Below are 22036 nucleotides of genomic sequence, written 5' to 3' on the forward strand. Positions count from 1 at the left end.
CAAAGTTGCCGGCCACGCGTACTCTGTCACTACTACCCAGACCAAAACCTCCACGGTTTGGTGGAGATGCTCCACTCATCAGGACTGCGGCTGCCGAGCTGGTATCATCACTAAACATGACGTCAAAGTGGGGGTGTTGGGGAGACACGCCCATGAGACCACGGCGAATTCAAAACCGAGCTCGCCGTTTCGGAATCAGGAAAAATATGGCGCCGATTCTACAAACGTTGGGTTAGCGACACCGCGACTACGATTATAATACAGAAACTCTATTATTTCAATCGCAGCAGAAAATTCCCAATCGAAATTACGCGGAAGTTTGCTCAAAAATGTGCGTTCGTCCGTAAGTGATAATTAGAGATAAGATAATCGGATACCTATTTATGTTTTTTTTTCAATATTTTTGTTAAAAACAAACGTTAGTACTTCGGGATTGTAAAACTAAAGAATTTCCTGATTCAGAATCCGAATCGAAACCAAAACGCAGATTGTTTTTGATAAAAATGATAGCCAAAATTTTAACCTAGTAATTATGTATCCGAGTACGACGTTACGTGATAATTTGAGGTTGCCTGTATTTGTATTAAATGTCGATTTATTATTCCACAAATTTTAGTTTTTTTTTTATTTGTACAATGAACATGTAAATAAGAATAGGAGCACTCCATATCCTCCCATGTGAAAACAACACGTATATTAATATATATATTATTTATTTACTATATACTCCCACGTTATTACTTTACACGATACAAACTAATCAAAATATATTAACAAAAATGCGAACAACCTTTTACCGATAATCTAATTCGAACCTTTAATCAAATCACACAACGTACTTAAAATAAAATAGATAATTATTCGTTAATTTAAATTAAATGATTTAACAATTTTTGATAATTGGGAGTCAAGAGCAAGTCGTCCGTTGCACGGTTAGACCAAAAGTGAGCCCGCGCCGTTTGTTTCGCCACGCCTCACCACCGAGTAGGGGCAACCGCTTACGTCAGCACGATAGATGGCGCTGGATGAACGATGTTGCCAACACGGCCATTCTGCCAGGCGACTGTCCCGGGCGCCCCACGAGTCTAGGCAAAGCACTGAAAAGGAAAAACATCAGACAACATTAAGATTTGTATATGACATTAGAATGTAAGGTGCAATAGACACAGTTCTTCTAGTCAACAGCATATGCAACATCTTATATCACCAGGGTCACCTGCACCTAAAGGGACTATGCCACACTTAGGAGACCAGGATGTTCCAAGGATTACTACTGAGGATCACTTGCATTTAAAGAGCATTTCGCTACACTTAAATATACCAAGATGTCTCCTGAATTCACATATTGCACATACTGTTGCGTTCACGAAACTATGTTTACAATTCATAGTAGACATGACAAAATATTAGGGCTTTGCCTAGTCTCGCAGAAAAGTTGTTAGTAAAATGCTTCGTTTGACAAAATAATGCTGCGTGTGACAAAATTATCAGGATTTTAGCCGAACATAATGAAAAAGTAATATTATCACATACCTTCAACCTTTGACTTGCCAACACGGACTTTTCTAATTTATTCCAAATTCCAATCATCAATTTGAATCCATCGTTTCATGTTTTCGGCAGCTGCGACGCCATTATATGGTTTAAAACTTCTTTCTGAACCCCTTAAATCCATCACCTCGTATCTATCGTTTCCCAGGACCCTCTTGACCTTGAATGGACCCTTAAAAACTGGCAAAAGTTTTCTACTTTGACCATCGTTGGTCAAACTCTGTATTTTGACTAAAACCAGATCTCCTTCCTCATATACTTTTGCCTTTGTCCGAGTTTTATCAAACCTTTGTTTTTGGGACACTGCACTGGCCTTAATATTACTATCGACACATGCGCGTAACTTAGTAACGTCCACCAAAGACCCGTTATCAAGCTCAGGCTCTAAACTATCGCTGTCTGTACGTAGACGGTAGCCTAATAGAACCTCACTAGGAATTGCGTTTATTGTCTTATGGATTGTACTATTTAGGCCCTGCTGTACGATTTTGACGTATTGATCCCATCTATTATCTGTTGTATTTGCTCCAATAGTTTTTAATGTATTTTTTTACTATGTGACGCATACGGGAAAACCAATACTTTGATCCTATCCTTTCTAGAGTTTTATCGACAGAGAAGTGGCCAATATCATCGTGGTTGCACTTTATTATTTGCCATATGCACTTCTTTGGTACAACCCAGCGACGACCCTGTTCTGTTCTTTTGTACACTTTACCGCCCAAAAGTTCATACGAGTCAAAAATGTTTTTATTATCATCTATTTCACCTGTCTCTAAAATTGTTTTTATATTTACTATATCAAGGTCTTGTACTTGTACCGAAAGTAACCAATCTCCTTCCGTAATCGATAGTATTATTTCTTTTTCCGATCTCTCACCAGAAGGAACCGGGTTCCGACTTAAGGCATCAACATGCTGCATACGTGTACCTTCTCTGTGTTTGATTTCGTACACAAACTCTTGGGTCGAGAGGACCCACCGTGCAACACGGGGAATAATATCCTTTTTAGTCAACGCGTATCTGACTGCGTTACAATCGGTTACAATGGTAAATGGAGATCCTAACAAATAAAGGCGAAATTTTTTAAGGGAAGTTACAATTGCTAGAAGCTCCAGTTCAAAGGAGTGATATTTCTTTTCATCCTCAGTTGTTTGACGACTATAGTAATATACGGGTTTTTCTCCTTCGTCAGTAACTTGAACAAGTATACCCGCAACGCCATCGCGACTGGCGTCTGTATACAAAATGCTTTCCTTGTTGGGGTCAAAGATCGATAAAACACTATTGGAAGTTAATTTAGCTTTAAGAAACTGAAATGCTTGATCGCGTACACTATCCCATAACCAGGGAACATCTTTCTTTAGCAACTTAGTGAGAGGTGCCGAAATGATGGCGCAATTTTTAATGAATTTGCGAAAGTAATTAATAAGTCCTAAGAATTGACGTAACTGATGCACCGTTTTTGGTACCGGAAAATTCTTAACTGCTTCCACCTTGACTTCATTTGGCATAACGCAATTTAGCTTTATTTTGTAACCTAGGAACTCTATCTCGCTCTTAAAGAAATGACATTTTTTAAGGTTCAAAGTTAACCCATTATTTATAAATATTTTTAAAACTTTTTCCAATAAAATAAAGTTTTCCTCGACAGTTTGCGTAAGCAGATAAACGTCATCTAAGTAGACTATAACATTTTCGAACCTCAAATTACCTAACACTTTGTTCATCATCTGCTGAAAACAGGATGGTGCATTTGCCAAACCAAAAGGAAGCCTCAAAAATTCGTAATGACCGTCCTCTGTAATAAATGCTGTTTTCTCGATTGACTGTGAACTCATAAGTATTTGGTAATACCCACTTTTTAAATCTAAACTAGTAAAACATTTATAGCCCTGTAACCTGTCAACAAGATCCTCGATTCTAGGCATTGGGTATTTATCCTTAATAGTTATTTTATTTAGAGCTCGGTAATCAATGCAGAGTCTTTTCTCACCATTCTTTTTGTTCACAAGTAGAGCCGGGCTCGCGTAAGGAGAATTACTCTGGCGAATTATTTTATTTTCTAATAAATCTGATACCATGTCTCGAATAATTTTTCTGTCTGCGTGAGAGGAGCGAAAAGGTCTGCATTGAACCGGACGAGAATCTGTTACGGTAATAACCATTTCATGGTTGTTAACTTTTCCTAACTCTTTGATATCTGACGCAACACACTTACTGTATAATTTAAATAAACAAATTAATTCTCTTAAGTTAGTGTCAGTATCAATTTTAGTTTCATCGATAGTGTTACAAAACTCAGTAAAAGTGTTTGCATAGTCAAATGTAAAAGATGTGCCGACCCTGGAGTATATTAAATCATTACGCTCTGTTATGTTGCGGCCAATAAGGATATCACAATTTAAGAGTTCGTCAATAACATAAAGTTCGACATCTGACAATATTACATTGTCTACCTTCAAACTGACAGTAACCTTTTGGCTAACAGATTTCGAATTATCTTTAGAAAATCCTTGTAACAAAACCGGCGAAGGGAGGGTGTTCGTTTTTAAGGAATATTTTTCCACCACAGATTCGGAAACTAGAGAACAGCTGCTTCCAGTATCAATAAATGCCTCATGAGCGAAATTATCAATATGGATTACTTTAACAAATTTATTCCGCGAATTATCAGACGAAATAACTTTGGTTTCTTCTACTTCCGGTTTAATCAATCCTATACTTTTTTTACGAAGGCAGACAGATTCAAGGTGTCCCCTTTTTCCACAAAAATTACATTTATTAACATCACACTGATTTCTTTTATGATTTCCGCCACATGAGTAACATTTAATAATTTTCCGAGTCTGTGCCGGGCCGTTTTGGCTAGTTTCAGGTGTACTGTTTGAGTTTACATCCTTATTTGTACTATTTGAGGGTATACTCGTCGAAGGTTGAGAAGAATTGTTCAATAGGTCAGTAGATTTTTGTTGAGTGTCGCGAGTAGTATTAAAATTAGTTTTCGTATTTTTTGATTTGAAAGTGCGGCCATGAAGATAACTAGCTAAATCATGGCAAGATTTAAAATTACTAGCTTCAATAGACGCTCCTATATTGTTATCTCCAATACTCCCGACAATAATAGAAATTTTATCCTGCTCCGTAAAGTTTAATGACAGTCTGTCTATTTTACATTTAATATCGAAATAGAACTCGTACAAAGACTGATTTTCTAAAGGTTTTTTATTAACAATTTCTTTTAATAGCTCGAACATATCGCGTCGAATTTTGAAACTATCAGCTAAGCGGCGATGCCATTCGCTCCATTTCCAAGTGGGCCACTGACTATCCGTACGTAACAACGAGTCGTACCAGACTTTACCCGAGCCTTTTAACTTATTCAGTGCTTGATAACGTATCGTCTCATCGGACCAACCGAAAGTCATAGCGTACGTCTGTATAATACTAAGCCATGCATTAATGTCGTCGTTTAAAGGGTCAAACTCGGGAATAATATTATTCAAGGTACTCACAGTTTTAGCTTCTTTTCGACGTGATACCTTAGATTTCTTTCTAGGCGGAGGCGACGGGGTTCGAGAGCTCGAGCACACCGTGCTGTTGCTACTCGACGATGATCGGGCACGTTTACGACGACGTCCGTGACGTCCCATGACGTGGAGAAAAATTCACACTTCTGATGAAAACAACACGTATATTAATATATATATTATTTATTTACTATATACTCCCACGTTATTACTTTACACGATACAAACTAATCAAAATATATTAACAAAAATGCGAACAACCTTTTACCGATAATCTAATTCGAACCTTTAATCAAATCACACAACGTACTTAAAATAAAATAGATAATTATTCGTTAATTTAAATTAAATGATTTAACAATTTTTGATAATTGGGAGTCAAGAGCAAGTCGTCCGTTGCACGGTTAGACCAAAAGTGAGCCCGCGCCGTTTGTTTCGCCACGCCTCACCACCGAGTAGGGGCAACCGCTTACGTCAGCACGATAGATGGCGCTGGATGAACGATGTTGCCAACACATGGATGTCTTACATAGCCTTGTCAGTTGTCAGTCAGTTTCTCAGGTACACGTAATAATTTTGGTCGATATTTAATATGAATTACTTATACTAATTTATAAAATTATAAACGTTACTTTCCTTTTAGGATTTCAATTTAGTCTATATTTTGTTTGTTATCTATCTGTGTTTCCGTGTCAGGATGTGTTTGTTTGCAGAATTTCCTAAAAAACGTCATGTCTATAACTGTAGGTATCATATCTATCTACTATTTATTTAAAGTAGTCCTTAGTCATCTTAATTGTTTTAATTATTCTTTAGTGGAATTCGTCACATCGCGACGAGGGAAGCCGCTTTTGAAGTACCAAGAATATACTTACTCAGCAGCAAGCAATTGTGGCCTTAAAACAAGGTGGAGGTGTTCCACTCACTTCACCAAGCGGTGCCCGGCTACTGTTCATACTGTAAAAAACAAAATTGTAGCCATACGTTTTTTTCACAATCATGTACGCTCGTGATTTATCATAAGATAGTACGATCGTATATTCGAAGTTTCCAAAAAGGCAGGTAGGCATCGTGTCTGTGATTGTGACTGTCAAGTCTAATTGATTAACGTCAAATTATTTGCTTAGAAAAAATGAAAAATGTATTTCACGATTATCCGCTTCGTGTTTATTTAACTTTTAAACGATATATTATTTACTAACACAAAATTGATCAAAGTTAGCTGAAATAAATATTAATTTATTATTTTCAGTGGAGTTCGTATTATCACAGCGAGGGAACCAACTGTTGAAGTACAAGCAGTATACTTACACAGCAGTTGCAAGTAAAGGGGGCACTAAAAGGCGCTGGCGGTGTTCAACCCACTGCTCTAAAGGATGTTACGTCGCTGTCCACACAGTTGACAATCGCGTCGTTTCAGTTCGCGGAGAACATTACCATGACCCTGTATCTGCTGAAAATCGGCCTCGCTGAACTCAAGTTTAAATAGTCATTTATTTAACATTATTACACAATGTACAAGGCGGACTTAAAGCCTAGGACTTTTTCTGCCAGTGAACCGAAAAATTATTGAAATGTCAACTGATTTCAGTACAGTCATGATTAGATTTTGCTGTATTGTACATACAATTACTGTAATTTTACGGTAATTTTTAGCTCACTAGTTGCCGCCATTGGTCGCATGGGGTCCTGTTACTACGCCTATGTCGACATTTATAAAAAGCCCGTGCGTATGCGTTCACATTTTCCATGGAAATGAACCTTTCCCAATACTAGCACCCTTATCGGCGAAATACTTCATTAGACGACAACAACGGTAATAGTAGAAAACCTCGGACTAAACTTCTGCAGTTTTTGCAGTCTTATGTTATTAGTCACGTTTCATAACTTGTGCTTTGGATATTGTGTGTAGATGGTATGCATAATATATGTATTTCAAGTTTGATTAGCACATATAAATATTAGTTGAGATAAATGATGTTACCTAAATATAGTAGATAATTAATCTTAATTTAATGAATACGCGTATCAAATGGGAGGTAGGTACTTATTTTAAATGTTGATAAATAAATATTAATAAACAGTGCCGTAAAATTGTATTTATTGATTTATGGACACAACGTAATAGTGTAAATATAACATTACATATAGGAAACTAAGGACAAACGTACTACTTATTTATATATATATATATATAAATTTCTTCCAGTCCAGACCTGCGAAACATGAAAAAAGAGTGGCATGTACAAGAAGACGAGTCAAATATGATACGATAAACCTACATGTTATTATAATTTCCGTTGACTTAATCTGTAACACTAAAGAAAATTCGATTTATCGTAATATAATATATTTGTGTATATTTCAGTGGAGTTCATAGAATCTCAGAAAGGCAGGCAGCTGATCAGATACAATAAGTACACGTACAACTGCGTGTACGCATCGCAGGCCCGGGCGGCCACCGGGAAGGCGAGGTGGGCGTGTTCTACTCATTACTCTAAGGGGTGTCGAGCGACTATCCACGTGGTGGAGAACATGATCGTAGCTGTAAGACATAACCACAATCACCCACCTAAATTGATGAAAGATTTCTGAATTTTGTCACACCAAACGTCAGGCCAAAAACCAAGAAAACTGTATAAACGACGGACAACGAGTGTACCCAAATGAGACATCTATATTTCCACACAACTTCCCAGCCCAATCCAGTTAATCTCATACAAAGTGGCAGATTGGGCCTGGCACGTAAGGGACAATGAGGGAGGTAAAATCTTGTATTGCAAGATTGCGATTCACTGTTCACTATTGAATCTTTTTGCAGCGAGACGCAGGCAATAAATCACATTGCGGTGTTGTTGTCATCGAAACACAATGCAATAGCGATTTGGTTGTCGTCTAGTTACAATGTAATTGGTTGACTGCGCCTTTCTGCGTAATGATTCGATAATGAAAAGTGAATTGCAAAACCGTACTATGGCTTCAGGTCCAACGTCCAGACTTTGGTCAATGGCGTAACTCTAGTGAGCTATTAAACTTGATCGATAGTTTAGTTTGATTGTCTTTTGGTCTCTCCTCACTATGAATTAGTGGAAAATGAAACTTAAATATCCCAATTAAATAATCGTTTGGCGTTTACGTTTGTTTTTGCAGAATTAAGTGCAAACGGAACCAGGTCCTGTATTTCATGATATAGCGTTGTCTTGTCTACCTTCAGCTTATTAACGTGTCAATTAATATTACCTATGTATACAAAATATTTTTTATATTTATTTTATCTTCTTGTATTGTATTCTTGCGTTTTGATTATAATATAGTATTATAATAAATAGCGTTTTTATATTTGTCTAGTTAACAATTTACAAAAATATAACGACTAATATGAGTTCAAATTGTTTTTTATACGGAAATAATGTTATTTTTTAATAACTGAATTTTGTTTCTCCACCAAATCAGTACAATCCAGTACAAATACTCTTTATTTACTAAACCAATCTTCTTGAAATTTCGCATACGTACAGTACATATATAGTTAGGAGTATTTGACATAGGATACCAGTTCCCATGGGAATTCGTATCACTGAATCATGTGGCCAAAAAATGTATGATCAAATAAACGTAATAAAAAACATTTACGATGAAAAAATTGCCACAAAAGGCTACTTTTTATTATGGTTTAGGTCGAGCGCCCGAGCGAAGCCTGGGCGGGCTGCTAGTTAATTATAATTTATTAAGCTTCATCAATACAATTTGTAAAAGTACAATTGGTCATCTCATAAGTGTAAAACCTTAGCCTAATAACAGTTATCATTAATTATATTACTTTTAAGTTTACTAATTACTTATTTTCTAATGATATTTGCAGGCGATGAGAAAGTGACCAATCATGTATTTACGAAAAACAAATGGGGGGGAAGGAGTCTAGTGCATAACGGTTATGGGTATGTCTTTCATAGACAAAATAAAAAGTGTAGTGTTTGGAGGTGTCGAAGAAGAACAAATTTAAAATGTGGTGGTGCAGTCAAACTGGACGTCGGTGGTACTTCTGTCAATATTCATACAAGTCACATACCGCGTTGTGTACCACAAGAATTTGAAATTGTCTATCAGAATTAGCGTAATAAGTTTCGGAAAAAAATCTATTTTCCCTCCCAAAATAAAATACGGAAAAAACAGTTTTTTTTTCATGATCGACTATTACGAATTTTAATTGCAAACACTAATCTGATTTGATGTTTCCTAACTTGACGTATGTTATACGTGATTTTATGTCATATCTAGAAAAACCCTAACAATGTTTCTCTTGACTTTTATAAACATATAAAATTTTAACAATCAACGCTATTTGAAAGAAACACGAATATCACCTGCTTGTTTTTTACCAGGATTCTCCAGGGGATCCTAGTATCAGGATTTTCTGATGGACGACATTTTGTGTAATACCATGTGTGTACGCAATAAAATGCGTGTTTATTTCAGGCTTATGGTTTTACGTTTTTTTATTATGTTAATTTGTGCAAATGTGTATATTAATTAATATGATGAAAATTTTTAATTATTTTTATTTATTATCTCTATTGACTTTATTTTTTATAATTATTACACTAATAATCATGATCGAAATAATTTTTGGAAGTCGTTCGTTTTAATATGTCTTATTAATTCGTATTTCCTTGTTTAAATATATAATGAGTATTTATTTCAATTTTACTTCCTTCACTCAAAATTATGCCGGGGTCTATTGCAATGGGATGATCGACTATTATGGTAGGGGTAATTAAATTAGGAACTTACTAAGTAAGTGATGTAGAAAATTATCTAAATTTAATTATCTCAATGTCTATTGGAGGGTTTGAACTGTGTTTTATGTATGTGTGAGAAAAGTAGAGAGTCTAATATTTTATTTAAATTGTCCACTATTAAATAATCACTCGGGAGTAGAAATAATAAACGTGTTCCGTGCGTGACCGTGCTTTATTGCGGTCTAGGGAAACTGCCTGACTGATTTAGTTCATGTTACAATTTGCTTACACTTACTTACGCTATAGGTACATGTATGTATGAAATTGTATCCCTACATGTCCATCCTTAAATATACTTTGTACACGAGAATTACTTACTAATTTTAAAAATAGAGTTACTTCACATTCGATACAAATTCTACACGTAGCCATCCTAAAAATAGTTTGCTCTCACATTATTAATCAACGATATTGTACTTCCAGGACAATTCACGTTTGTGACATCCTTGAAGGGCAAGCGTCTTCTGCGTTACAAAGAGTACAACTTTTACGCGTGTCGTTCCATCGGCGTGCGCACGCGCTGGGTTTGCTCTACACACCACACAAAGGGCTGTCGCTCGGCCATCACCACTATTGCGGATGAGGTCATCAGGGTCAAGGATGAACATAACCATCTTCCTGTACCGCAAAGGGGTTGCAATTATTAAAAATTATTTATTTATTAAAAAATGTTCTAATATAAGGATAAACTTGTATTATTTAAATTAAGAATCACATATTTGTCTGAAAAATAAAGTGTGTGAATTACCGTATATTTTTATTTTTAATATTTAATTAAATATTAATTTGTTGTGATTACGATTTTACCAGATTAATTTGAACATGATTAATTATTCATATCGAAGAATTCGTCATTATCCTTAATGGAACACTGTTTTTCAACACAGATTTTTTTTTAATATTCAATAATTTTAAACGTTCGCATTTTAATTTTATAATACCTTTCATATTTCGGACGTTTCGTTTCGTGTTACAACGACCTGCGGTCACAGGAGCAACATGTGAGTATTAAACAATTTAATATGGTTATTTTCAGCGGAATTCATAATGTCCCAGCGAGGGAAGACCGTGGTCCGTTTGGCTGGGTTCCTTTACTACTTCAAGAAGGAAACGAAGTTGGGCATCAAGCATTGGCGGTGCTCCTGCATTCGTAATGGTTGCCTCGCGAAGATCCATACACTGGACAATGCCATCATAGAAATCAAGGGCAAGCACACGCATAGACCGCCGAACAAGAGACGTTATCTTCTTGAAAACAAAATAGACAGTATAATCCCAATAATAAAAAGATTATGAGCTTCTTTTGTCTTGTTGTTTTGTTATAGTAAATTATAAGATGATTAAATTGAAGATTTCCTCAAAATAGCCTTGCATACAATTATTAACATAGCAATAACATTAACCTAGCAATAACATTGTAAATAAAAAATACAGTAATTTTAATATTTAGGATTAATTGAAACGCCGAATTGAGTTATATTAGGTATAATTACTGGTTTGTTTATTATTATAAGTATATTTAATATTAATACAATGTTTTCTAACTGTGAATTGATTTATTGACATTTTGTTCAGTGGAATGAGGTATCCAGAGCAAATGACACCAATGAGGAAGTTTCACAAATGGCTTATAGAAATATTTTTTAATTGAAAAATATATTGTTAGATATACTTAGGCAATATTTTTGTATGAAAAAAATATTGCTGGTGTCGAAAGTATTTTTTTGTGTCGAAAGTTGCATAACTTAGTTGATCAGTTGACGAATAGTTACATAAATTTCTTTATATCAATGATTGATGATTTGTTGTCTTTGTGTCTCATCGTCAAAATATATGCAAGTAGCAAAGTATGTATATTATGCATTTAAATAATTAATTTTTATTTAATAAAATTTAATGAAAAAAAAAATGTTTGTATCTTATTGGTTACGCGGTTAAATTATATACTTGTGTATTTGTAAGTGTTTTTTTATATTCGGTTTTAATCCATGATGGATTTGTAAGCCAGTAATCTAGTCAAGGGAAGCAAACTTGAGGGTTACACGCAGGCTTCGCTTTCGTGAGAATTTCGTGATAGAAAGTACCCTATGTATTATTCCATGTTATATTCTACCCGTGTACCAAATTTCATAACTGATACGATTTTTATTAGATTTATGAGATTTGATAACTGTCTAATAGATTTTGCGTGAAAGAGAAACAAAGATACACACAAAATTTCGCATTTATAATATTATAGTAGGATTGAGTAATCCTAGTAATATTATAAATTTAATAAATTTATTCGTGAAAGTTAACGAACACTTTGATTTGACCTTTGTAACTGAAATAATGTCAGTCATATTTTTAAGAATTAGACTTTTATTTAATTAATCGCCGGTTGACTGTAAGAAATCCTTACACGTGATACGTCTGCCGTTGTATTATGTTCTTTCTTGTATTAAATGTTATGTATGTGTTTACTTTACTTTCGTGCAATAAAGTTATTACAAACAAACAACCTGGGGTCCGATTCTCACGCAATCGAAGTTCACTTCATCTGTTTTCTTCATTTTTGTTTAAGGTTTTGCTACTGTTTCTGTATTTACAAAAAATCTACGTCAAAAAGATCGAGAGAACGCAACGATCGATCAAACTTTTTGTAAATTTGCATAAAACAACCGAAAATTTATGAAGTGAACTTCTATTGCGTGAGAATCGGGCCCTGGTCAGCATTAAAATGTAAACAAAGTCTCTAAACGATTTCAGTTTCCGAACTTGGAAATAATGTAAAGGCATTTATCATTTCAGACAATAATAAAAAAAAACTACATCGTAATGACGAATTAAATGTTATAGAAGAAATAGAATTTATAACATCCAATAAAGGTAACAGACTCCTGTTGCTAAACGGGTATACTTATTATGAAGACCTGAAGAGAGGTGAAGTGCCAGGGATGAACAGCAGATGGCGCTGCTCCACCCACCAGGGGCGGAAGGGTTGCATGGCCAGGTTAAAACTAGTCGGTGATGTTATAACTTTTCAAGATGCCGAACACAATCATCCGCCGAAGAAAAGAGATTCGAACCTTTGACTATAGAATTTTGTGAATATCTGATTCATAAAAATGAACTTCTTCTGAAGGAGGTTTGAAAGCGTTTTTTTGTTTTATGAATTAAGAAAAGATTGTAAGCAGAATTAGTTTGTTATGTCGTCAATATTGTTACTTTCCATTGTACTTTTTGTGGGCAATAAATAAACGTGGTCAAACAAAACACAGTCACAGCGGTTCGAAAATACTAACATTTTTATTACTTATCAAATAAAAATCTCCGAAAAGTATACGTATCATTTTCTTAAAAAGCAACGAATGCAACCTTATATGTGGGGCCGTCGTTGCATTTCCCTTACGAACCTTATTAAGAACAATAATATCTATCTACATACGAAGCAATATTTTTAGATCTAAAACTATTACATATGTCATATTCTACATATAAAATTTGTTACAGATACCCTCCAATTCATATCAAGACGTGGCCGGCCACTGCTGGCCTTCCGCGGCTACACGTACCACATGAAGATACAAAAAAGCGTTGGCATTAAACGTCTCTGGCGATGCTCTCAACACTGCTCCTTCAAATGCCGAGCCACTCTCACCACGATTTACGACGATCTGCTCCAAACGAAGAATACACATAATCACCCCCCAATATTATATTAATTATATCCGGACGGAAATAATAATAATAATTTTGATCAATAGAGGTTGTTGCGTCAACTTCAACAATCGGCCTTAATTTTAGTTATATTTTAGATTTAAATGAATTCAATTTGTGTTGATAAAAATCAACACAAGTAAGGGATTACGTGGCTTGGTCGCGATCATGGCCGATATCTATTTTTATACTTCATGTAAAGCCACCTGTAAAAGTTATTATCACATCTTTTCAAAAAGTGGATCTACTTTATTTCAAAATCAGGGTTTTTTTATTAAGAAAATATTATGAAAAGATATTCTCACTTATTACTTAAAAAATAGTTACGTACTTACTAAAGCTAAGATTTTTAAATAGCGTACTGTGAAATAATTCCGGTTTAAGTGTGATGCATACGCGCGTGTACACGAGCGTAGAAATTCCATACAAATAGTGTTGCACGCCTACGCGCACGTTCGTGGGTGTGCTGCGCACTGACTACTTATATACTACATAGGTCTAACTTGATCAGATGGTCGTATTTTAAAGATACAATTATGAAAAATATAATAAAATATATTTTTTACCTATTAATGAAATATCAATAGTACGTAAGCTGTTTAATGATCGTTTCAAATTTTGAAGTCATATATACCATGATTTTAATATAATTACAGTATAATGAAATTATAATAGTTTAATGAACATAATATTTTTTCAAAAAAACTTTATTTATATTAATGAAATATTGATAGAAGGAACATAAATTTCCATAATCTTACGCGGGGCTCCTTTTAGTCGTAAGTTAAAATGGTGATAACAATTTAATTGATATAATATCGATCATATTTTAAATTATGTAATATGATGTTGTTTATGAAGAATATTAAATTATTGTCTATTTTATGAATTGTTTTTTTTCTTCGTGTCATGAGCTAAATTGAAATAATCATTTTTGTATTAGACTTTAAAAATTGAACAATACTTTTGGTTCTACATTTAGATTTAGGCTTATTATAAAAACTTACTTAATGTTCGATATAAAAACGATCATTTTCATGTCTACATGAGTTTGTTTTAAATATAAGCAAGCCAGTTCATTATTAACTAATTTTAATTTTTTTTTAATGTTTTTTACATTTAGAACAACCTATAAATATATTTATGTACTAGATATATGTAATTGTGTATATGTATATTTATGAAATTAATTAATTGTTTTTATTTTACTTGATGTTTCGTGTACTTCTGTTTTTCTTCACATTGCACGTTTACCTTTCACATTAAATCTTATTTTTTATGTTAAATTATTTCCTATCAGATACTTGGTTGACTGGAAGAAAACCCTTTCTGGGTTAAGTCCACCCTTCTACGCATCCTTTTTTTTAATGCTTTCTTTGTATGTGTTTCCTTAGTGCAATAAAAAGTTCACAAACAAACAAAAAGATCACGAAAGGCAACAACCATAGCGTAATGTCAGTTCCAAGGACGTAGTAAAAAAAGTTGTATCGTAAAAATTAAACGTAAGATTGTTCCTTCCAGAACCGATGTTCACCGTGACTCCGCGAGGCGCTCGTGTCATCTCATACGGAGGTTACCACTACAGCCGACATCGACAAGTGGGCCCTAAGACCAGGTGGTATTGCCGCACACACTACAACCGTGGGTGTCCTGCTGTCATCTTCACCATCGACGACAGAATCGTCCGCTGCAACGGGCAGCATCCACACGCGCCATCATTGTTCGGCTTTCGAAAAACTCTTATCAATAATATGTAGTTGATTTTTTATTTATTTATTTTCCTTTAGCACGATACATGTATGAGATTTACAGTTCAACAAAACCATGACATAGTTTGACTATAGAATCTATTAGTGTATATAATTAGTTGTAAAAATATATCAAAAATTAATAGTATTTTAACAATAAATTCACTTGGAAAGAAACTGTTATAAAAGCTCTTAATTTTTATTAATAAGCAGTTTTTTTAGTTGCCAATTACAATATTCAGATAGTAATTTCGTTTTAAATAGTTCCTAGCTGTGCAACATGTCAACTGCCAACTTCGACAAGTGGTACTCAAGTCCCAGTCATTTTCCTTGACGCCAGGATTGTTTAGTGTAATGGCGTTGACAGCTCCACGCTCTATCTAGCTCATGTTATTTTTAATGTCCCAATTGGATATGGATTTCCTTCTCACCTTGTTCGTGAAGCTCTTATTTACATTAAGAAACTACTATTAATGCTGCAATATTAATGCTGGTTGAAATCAAGTTCAAAATCTTTGATTTTCTGTAACTGAACTGTAACTTCCCGTTTATTTGCAGTAATTATGAGCGATTTTTTGTCAACTTTCATGTATAAATTTCAGATATATACTTCACGACGTCAACGAGGGGTGCCCTGGTTCTCGTCATGAACGGTTATAAATTCTACCGCCAGAAGGTAGCCGGTGTGAAGACCAGGTGGTATTGTGCCACTCACCATCACAAGGGCTGTAGCGCGTGCGTCTACACAGTAGATAGACAAATTGTAAGATGTAAACCTCTACATAATCATTGACGGAATGTATAAGTTGCCAGATTAATAGTGCCAATAATTATATTTAGGAACTAGCTTTTGCCCGCGGCTTCGCCCGCGTGAATTTCATAGCAAAAACTCTAATTTTTTTATAGGGTACTCTGTAAGACTGGTAAACATATATGATTCAAATTCGCATTTTTTCTCATCTTTAGTTCAATTTTCTGTTTCCCGCTGCGTTTCTCGTCCCACAAACTTGTCCAATCCCGCGTCCTGCTATGTAATGTATTACTGTTATTTACTACAAAAGTAAGTGTGCCAATTTTCAGCTTTTTATCTTGAAAATTGTATAAAGTCCCATACAATCTTTCACCCCCCCCCCCCCCTTATAAAGGGGTTGAGGGTTAATTTTCAGAAAAATCTGAAACACGTATGTTGTAAATAACCAAAATCCAAATTTTCAAGTCACTAACTTCAACGGTGTAGAAGTTTCATATTTACAGTTTTTTCACCTCTTTCGGAGTAGAATTTCCAAAAATCCTCTCTTATAGCTCACCTACATGCCAAATTTCAGCTTCCCGCCCAGCAGTTTCGGATCATTGTCTGTCAGTCAGTCAGTCAGATTATACTGATATATTGATACATACTGCATTATATCTATATCAGACTTTAATCGATTAAAATAATTTGTTTATATTCTCTTTACACCTTTCTACAAGATTTTATAGTAAATCTAGAGGAATTTTTGATTCATAATTAGTTTTTCAATTATCCTACGGGAACCTGACCATTTACCGGGATGAAATGTATCTAGATGTTAACCCGGTATATAAGGTACCTACATACCAAATTTCAAGCAAATCGGTCCAGTAGATTTCGAGTGATGCGTGTTCAGACAGACAGACAGACAGACAGACAAAAATTTTCAAAACTATATTTTCGTCATCTATATCAGTAACTAAGTATATTCCATGAAGAATTTTAAAAAAATATCCATTGTACAAATTTGGCCTTTCTTCAATATTATTATATGTATTGATAATATTGCTTGCAATGATAACATTGCAAGCGATTAATAATTACTAAAATTATAAGGATACCATCTCCTTTTAGATTTACAAATAAATAAAATAATTTTATTGATTAAAATTTGTAAAATATAAGTGTGTAAGTAGATAGAACTTTAGTGATTGAATGGTAGATCCACCTGGTAGAGATAAACCATAGAAGAATCTTACAAAAATGTCACGATGTGATGTATGCCTAGATGTAGACTTTCTCCCTTCAATTCTCCAGCAAATCTAGGAAAGGTTAAGTCATGGCCTCATATCTCGCAAATTAATGTTAAGTCGCTTAGATTGTCGTATTTACTATATAGTTTTATATAACGTATAAAATATCCACAACTCTTTTAATTTACTAATCTAGACTGGACAAACTACAGACTGTCAGAGTCTATGCGTTTCGACTACGATATTTATGTACGTCTAACAATTAGGTAATACTCATATGTTTTGGTGGAGACAAAATTGTAAGATTATTTTTAAGAAATTAATGAAATGCATTTTTAACAAAAATGCTTTAATAATAAAATAAGCGCTGAAAGAAATAAAACGAAGTCAAATTAAACATTGACAACGAATTAGGTTATTTTAATTTAGGCATACAAAATACCTTATGTACCTATCCCGCCCTTGTTCCAATTTTCGACCGCAATTGTTCTCGTCAATTGATATAACATGTAATTTATAAGAGTGTTTTAATTATAGAATGAGTATTGTAAAAAGCGGCGGTCGAACATTGCTCATATGAGTTACCCGTTCAGTTACCATACGGAGCTGTCAGGCGGATTACTATGATGGCGGTGTGTGGATTATAAAAGTAAAAAAAAAATGCAGCTGTAAAAATATACAGGAACGAACATACGCATCCACTAGTAGAATATGAAATGTAGCCTTCTCATGACGGCGTGCTTCCACTTACGCAATGTTAACAGAGACGACAATAGTTGGTTGATAAATAATTGAAATAAAGGAAATATGTGTATAAAACATATTTCCTTTATTTATCAGCTATAATAAATAAATACATTTTTCACCAATCATTTTATCGTCACCACTATGGCACTCTTCGTTACGAATGTATGAGGATGTCGTGTTCTACCGCACAGACCTGAATTTATAACTATCAATATAATACTATATGCAAAATCATGTAAAATGATAACATTAAAAACATTTGGGTCTATGAAATACAAATTACATTTATTTCAGATATAACATTCACGACATCTGCTCGCGGGACGCCGATCATCATCATCAAGCATTACCGCTTCAGTCGTCAGAAGGTGTTCGGCATGAGAATCAGGTGGTACTGCTCCACCCACCACAACCGAGGATGCAAGGCTGCCATCACGTCGATCGGCAACAGCATAGTCCGAATCAACAACGAGCATTGTCATCCACCTGTTATCATTAAGAAAAACAATTATTTACCTCATGTCAATTAACTCCTTTATCAAATTCCTTTCAGGAGGCTTTTAAGTAGTTTTAAGCTATTTTGAGGCTTCTTTATTCTATTTCATTTTGACTATAAATCATTCAGCGACGCAGAATCATTATACAGTTAAGTACTTATATTGTTGATTCAAGAATGTGTTTTGTGCTTATTTGTATTAATAACCAATATACGATAAAGAGATCGAAATTATCATGTGGAGGCATAACACACGCTCAATTTTTCAAAGATTTGTCTTGTTCCCTATAAGCAGATGGAAGTCCAAAAAATGGTCGCGTGATGCCCGCGACTGTTTTTAGACTTTAAATTTTCCAATGTCTATTGGAAAATTTAAAGTCTAAACCCGAATGAATGTTTTATTTCTTTACGACATACATGAAACTGAATCATTTATTTGATCACAGAAAGCCTGACATATTTTTTCAAATTATGCTGTTGTGATGATGATGTAAATAGTACATACTTTTAAAAAATTAATAATAAACATATGAACTCAACTGTCAGATAATATCTAGTTGTAATTTTTTTATGAATTGTTAGTCATAAGATAATTTATTGATACAAATGTAAAAGATTTAAATATTTGTTTTTGTAATTATACCCCATCTTCTTAAATGTTATAATTCAAATTCTATACAATTCATTTATTGACGACGAAAATTTACTTTAAACTAAGTCTACTGCCAAAAAAAGAAATGAAGACAATTTAATCGAACATTCACAGAAATCTTACGGTTTATGAAGTAATACAATTTGAATGAGCTTCAAATTTTACAGAAGAAATTGTGTGATAAAATCTAGTGTATTTTTACAGATGCTAAATTCGTAACGACGAGTCGAGCCATCGTGGTTGAGGTGAATGGGTACAGATTCCAGAAGCAGTACGCCACTGGGGCGAAGACCAGGTGGATCTGCTCTACAAATGGCAAGAAAGGCTGTAAGGCCTACGTCATCACTGTTGACGAGGAATTCGTTAGAATATTTAATGAACATTGCCATGAGGGCAGGCTTTCTCAAACCTGGCAGAGCCAGAATTACAACTCACCAGGTAAATCTCGATAAAATAATAGTTACAAGGTAATAAGAAAAGAACTACTCTTGTGGTGGTTCTATCTTTCTTTATCTGTTGCCTCATGTTTGAGTGTCGTGTTTATTGCAAGGCATAAAATATATTATACCAGAATGTTATTAGCGTGATTTTTCATTGCCTATTTCACATACTACTTAAGTGATAAATCATCAGCACATATTCGCTGACCATATTTTCCTTCATTGGAAGACAGACAGTCGTGGTCATCAAAAACCATAGCAAACCTAACGTAGTTAGTTTTGAAAAGTTGCCTCGCCCTGCATTCCGCGAGTAATTTCTCCTGGCGTTGTATAGAATGATGAAATATAAAATGTAATGAAATAAAAATACCGGGATGTTTTTCCAGAACCACAGTTCGTGACAACGCATCGAAATGCTCGCGTGGTTTACATAAACGGTAATAAGTATCTGAAGCAATACACGATAACTGGAGATAAGATCAGGTGGAATTGTGGCACGCATTCAAAGAAAGGTTGCAAGGCCTACGTCCATACTATTGGCGACGAATTTGTCAAAGTCCACGACGAACACAATCACATCACATCACACTAATATACTGTTTATGGAGAATCTGCAATAATCAATAATTCTCACTAGATCCTTTGTCCAAAAACGTAACAAATCTAGTGAGATTTTGTTATCACACTACATAGTACATTGACGACCTCGGTGGCGCAGTGGTAAAGTGCTTGCCACTGAACTGAGAGGTCCTGGTTTTGATCCCCGGTCGGGTCATGATGGAAAATGATCTTTTTCTGATTGATCCGGGTCTTTAATGTTTATCTATATATGTATTTGTTATAAAATATAGTATCGTTGAGTTAGTATCCCATAACACAAGTCTCGAACTTACTTTGGGGCTAGGTCAATCTGTGTTATTTGTCCTAATATATTTACATTATATGTATTAGGGTGTTTCTCAGAGCGTTTCGAACGCTGCGGCCTCGCTGTCATTACGATTTTTCAAATTTTAACATAAACCAGAATGAGTTTTATTAGTTGACTTTTATTAATCTATGGAGTGATAATGGCATGGAATTAGTAGTTACTCCGTTGAAGTACTTACAAAATCCATGGGTAATGGCAATTTTATGAATGATTGATTTTAGAAATGATTTCTTCCTCAATAAAATAGAATTTAATGACAGCGCGGTGACAGCGGCCGAAACGCTCTGAGAATCTGCATTAACACGTAAAGGTTAAATATCTATGTATAAAGTAAGTTAAAATAAATAGTTAGGTACCTACAAGATTTGTTTCATTAGTTATGAGCTACATCTAAAAAGCCTAAATAAACATACGTACAACATAGTACTTTTCTACAAAATACAAATTAAGTATTTCGTTTTAGAAGTGCTGTGAACGATTTCAATCTTTTTTGTTTGAATCAATTCTGAACAATTGTTCAGAATTTATAAATACAGTTCTTGTTTAATTTGTCCATAACGTTCGGTCAATCTACATTACATATGGTACAATTATATTTTAAGATGTCAAAATTGAATTCGTAAGGTCCAGAATAGACACACTGTTTTGATCGTAGACGGATACAACTTGTATGCTAAGACAAAAATTCTAAATAAGAATAAAGATTGGCTGGTATTGCCTCGACAGGAGATGTTGAGAAAAAGAACACACTACTCGGAATTACCTAATAATATCATACAATAATATTCATAATCATCCACTGAAAGGGGAATATACAAAAATAAATATTTTTTAATATGACAGTCACCATGGTCAATCATAATAGCTAAATGGTTTGCATACATTTCAATATCCCAGTCTAGTTATGAGGGTCCTTTAACTTTATCTAAAACTTTTTCTATTTTTCTAGAAGAAGAAGAAGATACCATAAAAATGCCATGATTTAAATGACAATGAGCTAAACACGTGCTGTTTCAATGCACATCGGTATTTGATGCTACAAGACATAAAATTAATTATGCACTTCTTTTTTACTCTACTATATGTACAATAAAAACTCTCTCTAACCCGAACGTACTCCCAGTTTCTTTCTCAGCCATACAGCATTGGAGTCCTGGCACTGCTATCCCTTTTTCTTCTCTCTTTAGCTATATATAATAGGTACTTTAACGATATTATGGCACCATGGTTAATAGAATTAGTAACTTTTTCATTTTATAAATCGGACGGTAATATTTAGGTAGTGTTTTGTTTTTGTTTCAGATATCAATAACTGCAACTGTTTTTATGGTACGTAATCGTAGTTTGCCGGCCTGTGTAAATGCTTTAAAAATCATAAATGTGAAACATAATGGAGTGGAATCTCTAGAGCTGGACTTACTTTCGTTTTCGTGGCTGACATACGCATTCATTTGCGTAGTTCC

General features: G+C 34.4%; 1 protein-coding gene across 4 annotated transcripts in view; it reads left to right on the forward strand.

Annotated features, from left to right (window-relative positions):
• mod(mdg4) (modifier of mdg4) overlaps positions 1-19180 on the forward strand; it is a 167753-nt gene extending 148573 nt beyond the window's left edge. The window contains exon 5 of one of the 4 annotated variants that reach the window (XM_053749158.1): positions 18352-19180. In XM_053749158.1, coding sequence (XP_053605133.1) covers positions 18352-18587 — 236 coding nt within the window. In that variant the 3' untranslated portion in view covers positions 18588-19180. Of the gene's footprint in view, positions 1-7449; positions 7692-10303; positions 10543-10916; positions 11192-18351 lie in introns of those variants that run through there. The other 3 variants (XM_053749143.1, XM_053749174.1, XM_053749172.1) reach the window with 3 other exon arrangements.
• Positions 19181-22036: the final 2856 nt, after the last annotated feature.

This window comes from Plodia interpunctella, chromosome 9 (genome assembly GCF_027563975.2).
Source record: "Plodia interpunctella isolate USDA-ARS_2022_Savannah chromosome 9, ilPloInte3.2, whole genome shotgun sequence".
Classification (NCBI taxonomy): domain Eukaryota; kingdom Metazoa; phylum Arthropoda; class Insecta; order Lepidoptera; family Pyralidae; genus Plodia; species Plodia interpunctella.